At 44.1% G+C, this 7,346-nt stretch overlaps 1 protein-coding gene across 2 annotated transcripts in view; it reads left to right on the forward strand.

The window, feature by feature from the left end:
• Positions 1-7,346, forward strand: part of vill (villin-like) — a 53,795-nt gene that overhangs the window by 22,619 nt on the left and 23,830 nt on the right. For both annotated transcript variants that reach the window (XM_036945629.2, XM_090199057.1), the window contains exons 5-6: positions 5,323-5,431; positions 6,817-6,927. In XM_036945629.2, the coding sequence (XP_036801524.2) occupies positions 5,323-5,431; positions 6,817-6,927 (220 nt within the window). The remainder of the gene's footprint in view (positions 1-5,322; positions 5,432-6,816; positions 6,928-7,346) is intronic.

A 7,346-nucleotide genomic window follows, 5' to 3' on the forward strand; every position in this document is an offset into this window, starting at 1 on the left:
GCCAGCCGCACCAATGTGTCAGAGGAAACACCATACACCTAGCGATCTGGTCAGCGTGCACTGCGCACAGTCGCTAGTGCGCGATGAGACAAGGACATCCCTACCGGCCAAACCCTCCCTAACCCGGAAGACGCTAGGCCAATTGTGCATCGCCCCATGGACCTCCCGGTCTCTGCCGGCTGCGACAGAGCCTGGGCTTGAACCCAGAGTCTCTGGTAGCACATCTAGCACTGCGATGCAGTGCCTTAGACCACTGCACCACCCGGGAGGGAGGCCTTTTAAATACATTTTCAACCAAAAAAATAAAACGTGTTTTATCTTTGTCATTATGGGGTAGATTGATGAGGATTTTTTTGGTATTTAATCATTTTAGAATATGGCAGTAACGTAACAAAATGTGGAAAAAGTCAAAGGGTCTGTGTGAGCTGTTGACTAGAGCGTATCTGCCAAGAACAGAGTGGGTCAACTTTGAAAATGCGATGGAAACCCATTTAACTTGTATTGCCTTCTTTCTCTACGTCATCACGCACAGCCTTTTATCCACAAAAAGTCTGTTTGCTGGAAACAATAATTCTGTCATCATCCCTGTGGAGTTAAGGGGCTCAATGAACCCCCGTTATTTCCAAATAGAACCTCAAAATCTTACCTGAATCTATAACCTTTTTCAGAGGGTTCTGCTTTAGTGACAAAATTGTTATATTCAGAATCATATACACTACATGGCCAAAAGTATGTGGACACCTGCTAGTCGATCATCTCATTCCAAAATCATGGACATTAATATGGAGTTGGTCCCCCCTTTTGCTGCTATAACTGCCACAATTCTTCTGGGACGTCTTTCCACTTGATTTTGTAACGATGCTGTGGGGACTTGCTTCCATTCAGTTACAAGAGCATTAGCGAGGTCTAACACTGATGTTGGCCGATTAGGCCTGGCGCAGTCAGCATTCCAATTCATCCCTAAGGTGTTCGATGGGGTTGAGGGCAGGTCTCTGTGCAGGCCAGTCCAGATTTTCCACACTGATCTCGACAAACCATTTCTGTATGGCATCACTTTGTGCACGGGGGCATTGTCATGCTGAAACAGGAAAGGGCCTTCCCAAAAAGTTTGCCACAAAGCTGGAAGCACAGAATAATCTAGAATGTCATTGTGTGCTGTAGCGTTAAGATTTCCCTTCACTGGAAGGGGGTTAGCCCAAACCATGAAAAACAGACCCAAACCATTATTCCTCCTCCATCAAACTTTACAGTTGGAGCTATGTATTACCACTTGGCATTGCGCATGGTGATCTCAGGCTTGTGTGCGGCTGCTCGGCCATGTGAACCCATGAAGATCCTGACGAGTAGTTATTGTGCTGACGTTGCTTCCAGAGGCAGCTTGGAACTCGGTAGTGAGTGCTGAAACCAAGGACATGTTTACATGCTATGCGCTTCAGCACTCGGCGGTACCGTTCCATGAGCTTGTGTGGCCTACCACTTCGCGGCTGAGCCGCTGTTACTCCTAGACGTTTCCACGTTTTGACTTCACAATAAATTTGACGAACTGTTGCAAAGGTAGGTGGCATCCTATTATGGTGCCACTTTGAAAGTCACTGAGCTCTTCAGTATGGGACGTTCTACTGCCAATGTTTTGTCTATGGAGATTGCATGGCTCTGTGCTCAATGTTATTCACTTGCCAAATCCACTCATTTTAAGTGGTGTCAAAATACTTTTGGTAATGTGGTGTATTTAGGGTGTTCCTAAATTCCAGAGTGTGCTCTGGACGTTCATGAATTCAGAGCGTTGTCAGATTGTAATTTAGTCAATTCAGAGCATTTCGCTCTTGGAGCATTCAGAGGGCACACTGGACGCTCTGGCCTAGGAGTAGGGTTGATCCAAGCAGTCTGACCTCCCAACGGCAGTCATTCCGCCAGGCTAACTGGTTAAAGTTGGCTAGCTAGCTAGCTACTTCCAGACACAAATGAGAGAACACCTTACCCTGACCATTTAACTCGCCATACCAAAGCTGGTTAGGATGTTTTCATGTTATCCAGAGCGTTGGTGACTGAACTGTGAGGCTGGCAATAATTTAATTACGTTATTTTGCCAACGTTTATTGACACTGGTCATATTCATTGGGTTTTTGCATTTGTAAATTAATCATTTATTCTGCAATCTAGCACACTCAGATGAGAGTGTTCTGAAATCAGAGTAGATAGCCAGAGTGAATTTTTGACTCGTTTCAGGAAACTAGGTATATGTCATGGGTCACTACTTCAAAGGAGAGCCGTTTGAACGTAAAGTTTTTTTTTATCAAAAGGCGTTTTTTGGCTTGAACATGTCAACTTTAATGTGCCTTAATAACAAGCGTGTATACCATAAATACACATACAATTGTTAAATTACGAGCCTTGTTGGTTTAACCACAGAACAAATGAGCAACCTTCCCGCTATAGCCATGATTGGCTGAGATAATGATTGGGCTTGACATGCTGAGAGATGAGTTCATTCTACAGTTGTGTATTGTGTGGCAGTAGAAGGGTGTTAGACACCCAGGGTCCTCATTGATCTTATTGTGGCTGATTTATCAGTGGAAAGTCTGTCTCTCTCCAATGCATAAAGAACATGCATTTAGCACTGTACATAACTTTGACTAATTGTCATTTGTCGTGGTAATTTCCTGTATTACTAAATATTGAGAAAGCAAACCACACACAAGTCAGAGTATATTATAAAGTCCCATCTTTAATTACATATGAGCTTCACCATAGCCCTGTGACTCTCAGATCAATTCAGTGTCTATAAATTAATTCTCTGAGAGTGCTTACAAAACAGTTCTTAGTATCATTTATAGCCAAAACACACCCATCTCAACTCACATGACGAATAACAGATCTTAGGAACATTACACAAAGAAAGATTTTACTTGAGAGAGGAGTATCCCATGGCCAGACAGCATTGGCTTTAAATTATCGTTCAGTTTGGTCTCCTAAACGAAGTTCTTAACTCGTTCTTGGTACCACTTAGGACCAAAACATTACCTCATCCAATGGCATATATCAATTGTCAATTCTAGATACTTCCATCTCAAATACACCCCGTACTGGACAAGATCAGAAAAGACACTGAACCTCCTAGGTCATACACTAAATCAAGATAAGGGCAACCTCAGAAGGGGTCAAGAAAAGTTATCACACCTTCTGGGAAAAAGCCCTGGAAATATTAGCTTTTGTCTGAAGCAGAAAAAGACAGGAAATTCAAACGCTAATTTGACCTATGCACTAACAAGGCTTTTTCAGCATCAGCTGCTTGACTGCTGCTAGAGTACTGTGTCTTTATTGATCTACTGCCCTTCAACAACAGATGTACTCACATTGGATGGGTTGATTACGATTCAAATCTTCTCTCAAACAGCCTAATACATACTCTTAGAGCAGGTTCACCCCATTAATGTACTTGGTAATGTAAACATGTTATTTCATGTAAGACAAACATGCAATCTGCCATCTGGGAACGTGTTCAAATGTTCTAATCTTGAAGTATACCCATTGGTTCTTAAAGGGGTGATCTTCAAGAATCGTTTAAAATTCGCTGTTGGCTCGGCTCCCCGCTTGTGAAGCTCGCCTGGTGTTCAATCTCCACAAGTTTTCCCATGTCACCCTGCTCCTCTGCACATTCCGCTGGCTTCCAATCAAATCTCCCGTCCACTCCAAGACCGTGGTGCTTGCCGACTGAGCAGCAAGAGGAACTTCCACTCCCTACCTTCAGGCTATGCTCAAACCCTAACTCCCTCTGAAGCTAGGAGCAGAGTCCCTACCCATCTTCGGAAAACATCTGAAACCCTACCACTTCAAACAGCATCTTAAATACCCTCACCCCCCCCCAAAAAAAAAGCCTTTGTAAACTATCACTAACACTTGACTTTTCTTCCCACTTACTAGCTATGACTTTGCTGATAGCTACTTTATTGTGGAAAAATGTACTTACTATGACTGTGGTTGTCCCACCTAGCTATCTTAAGATGAGTCTGCTTAATGACTCACTACTTAGTGACTCTGGATAAGAGAGTCTGATTTGAATCGTAATCAACCCATCCAATGTGAGTACATCTGTTGTTGAAGAACAGTAGATCAATAAAGACACAGTACTCTAGCAGCAGTCAAGCAGCTGATGCTGAAAAGCCTTGTAAGTGCATAGGTCAAATTAGCGTTTGAATTTCCTGTCTTTTTCAGCTTTAGACAAAATATATTTAACTTAAAATGTTGTTTTTTTGTATTAACATTGTAAGAAGATTTTAAGATAAAAACACAACGCAGATGACTAGAGTTCAAGAGTACTAAAAGTCAATAGAGGTCTAGCGATTAATGGAAATAGTGTTTCTTTCTGTAATAGGGAATTAATGAGCAGTGGGTCAGAGACATGGGAGGAATTTGTCTAGGCATTGAGCCTGAAACAGGATACTTGTTGTTTGGCCATTGGCCCAGTTTTATTGAGAGGAATTCTAATTGGTCAACCACAGGATAGGGCTGGGTTATAAAGTTCATCCTGTCACTTTGTTCTGTGGAGAGAATCACTGAGGACAGGGGAGAATGAATGTCTACCTCTCAGCATAACATCTATGATTTGTCGTCTTTGAATACACATATTTTTCACCCCCTGATTTGCTTTGGGGTCTGTGTTATTGAAGAGTAACATCAACTGCTAATATGGTCAGAAGATATGATCATGACTAAGGCCTACGCTACTGTTGAATATCATATCCCTCTTTTTTAACTTGGACACCTGTGGACTTGGGAAACCAGGTGAGAGGAATCTCACTGCAAGAGAAAAACAGATGCAATGAAGGAATTGAATTCCCCTGCTGAAATATGACTGTAACACAGCCAGCTACTATGTCTGTCATCATAGAAAAGATGGGGTGTGTATTCCTATAGAACAGTAGTAGGGAGAGGACAGGAGGGTGGAGGCTATTCCTGTAAAACAAAACCTATCTCACTAATGTATGAAAACATCATGACACCGGTCTCGTCAGTTCCTGTCTGTCTGCTTTATCTCTCTGTCTGCCTCATTGTTATTCGCACAACTCACTCTCCTATTCGCAATGTGTTGTTGTTGTTCAATATGTGGTATATTTAATTAATAAATACACTCTTCATGGTATTGACAAAATACCGTGTCATAATTTGAATTATACCTGTAATTCTGTATTTCTTGCTGACTAACCCCTGTCCTCTCCCTCATATATCTACCTGACTAATCCCTGTCGTTTCACATCTCTACCTGACTAATCCCTGTCCTCTCCATCAAATCTCTACCTGACTAACCCCTGTCCTCTCCATCAGCTATAAGAAGGGTGGTGTGGATTCGGGGTTCCGTCATGTCGAGTCCAATGTGTACAAAATCCTGCGGCTTCTGCACATTAAAGGAAGGAAGCATGTCACCGCCACAGAGGTACGCAGCAGTCCCTCTAACCCAGCCTCAGTCCCTCTAACACAGCCTCAGTCCCTCTAACCCAGCCTCAGACCCTCTAACACAGCCTAAGTCTCTCTAACCCAGCCTCAGTCCCTTTAACCCAGCCTCAGTCCCTCTAACCCAGCCTCAGTCCCTCTAACCCAGCCTCAGTCTCTCTAACCCAGCCTCAGTCCCTCTTGCCCACTCAGTCCCTCTAGCTTAGCCTCAGTTCCTCTAACCCAGCCTCAGTCCCTCTAACCCAGCCTCAGTCCCTCTAACCCAGCCTCAGTCCCTCTAACCCAGCCTCAGTCCCTCTAACCCAGCCTCAGTCTCTCTAACCCAATCTCACTCTCTCTAACCCAGCCTCAGTCCCTCTAACCCAGCCTCAGTCCCTCTAACCCAGCCTCAGTCTCTCTAACCCAGCCTCAGTCTCTCTAACCCAGCCTCAGTCTCTCTAACCCAGCCTCAGTCCCTCTAACCCAACCTCAGTCTCTCTAACCCAGCCTCAGTCTCTCTAACCCAGCCTCAGTCCCTCTAACCCAACCTCAGTCTCTCTAACCCAACCTCAGTCATCCACACTGGGGCCTACCGCTGTCTGTCTTTCCCTGGGGGGAATAATGCAGTGTTCTGAGTGTGTATTCTGTTTCCAGGTGAGCAGTGTTCTGAGTGTGTATTGTGTTTCCAGGTGAGCAGTGTTCTGATTGTGTATTGTGTTTCCAGGTGAGCAGTATTCTGAGTGTGTATTTTGTTTTCAGGTGAGCAGTATTCTGAGTGTGTATTGTGTTTCCAGGTGAGCAGTATTCTGAGTGTGTATTGTGTTTCCAGGTGAGCAGTATTCTGAGTGTGTATTGTGTTTCCAGGTAGGCAGTGTTCTGAGTGTGTATTGTGTTTCCAGGTGAGCAGTGTTCTGAGTGTGTATTGTGTTTCCAGGTGAGCAGTATTCTGAGTGTGTATTGTGTTTCCAGGTGAGCAGTATTCTGAGTGTGTATTGTGTTTCCAGGTGAGCAGTATTCTGAGTGTGTATTGTGTTTCCAGGTGAGCAGTATTCTGAGTGTGTATTGTGTTTCCAGGTAGGCAGTGTTCTGAGTGTGTATTGTGTTTCCAGGTGAGCAGTATTCTGAGTGTGTATTGTGTTTCCAGGTGAGCAGTGTTCTGAGTGTGTATTTTGTTTCCAGGTGAGCAGTGTTCTGAGTGTGTATTGTGTTTCCAGGTGAGCAGTATTCTGAGTGTGTATTGTGTTTCCAGGTAGGCAGTGTTCTGAGTGTGTATTGTGTTTCCAGGTGAGCAGTGTTCTGAGTGTGTATTGTGTTTCCAGGTGAGCAGTGTTCTGAGTGTGTATTGTGTTTCCAGGTGAGCAGTGTTCTGAGTGTATGTTGTGTTTCCAGGTGGAGGTGTCGTGGAGTAGCTTCAACAGTGGAGACGTCTTCCTTCTGGACATGGGGAAGGTCATAGTTCAGTGGAATGGCCCTCAGAGCAACCGGAGTGAGAAACTCAAGGTACCTAATCCTGACCCCCGACCCCCGACCTCTATCCCTAAACCCCTTACCCTAACTCTGAACTTTTAACCTCATCACCAAACCCCCGTCCTCTAACCCTAACCCTCAGAGCAACAGGAGAGAGAAAATCAAGGCACCGAACCCTTAACCACTGACCCCTGACCTCTAACCCTGACCCTAAACCTTTCGCTACACTCACATTAACATCTGCTAACCATGTGTATGTGACAAATACATTTGATTTGATTTGAACCCTTAACTCCTAAACCCTGACCCTCAGAGGAACAGGAGGGAGAAACTTCAGGTAGTCCTAGTGAACACCACGGCCGTATTTTTAGTCTACCATCATGATAATGATGATCAAATGACTGTTCTTCATTGATGACCTCCCCTTTAATGACTGTTCTTCATTGATGACC

Source organism: Oncorhynchus mykiss, chromosome 15, assembly GCF_057628025.1.
Source record: "Oncorhynchus mykiss isolate SJ-2025 chromosome 15, ASM5762802v1, whole genome shotgun sequence".
Classification (NCBI taxonomy): Eukaryota; Metazoa; Chordata; class Actinopteri; order Salmoniformes; family Salmonidae; genus Oncorhynchus; species Oncorhynchus mykiss.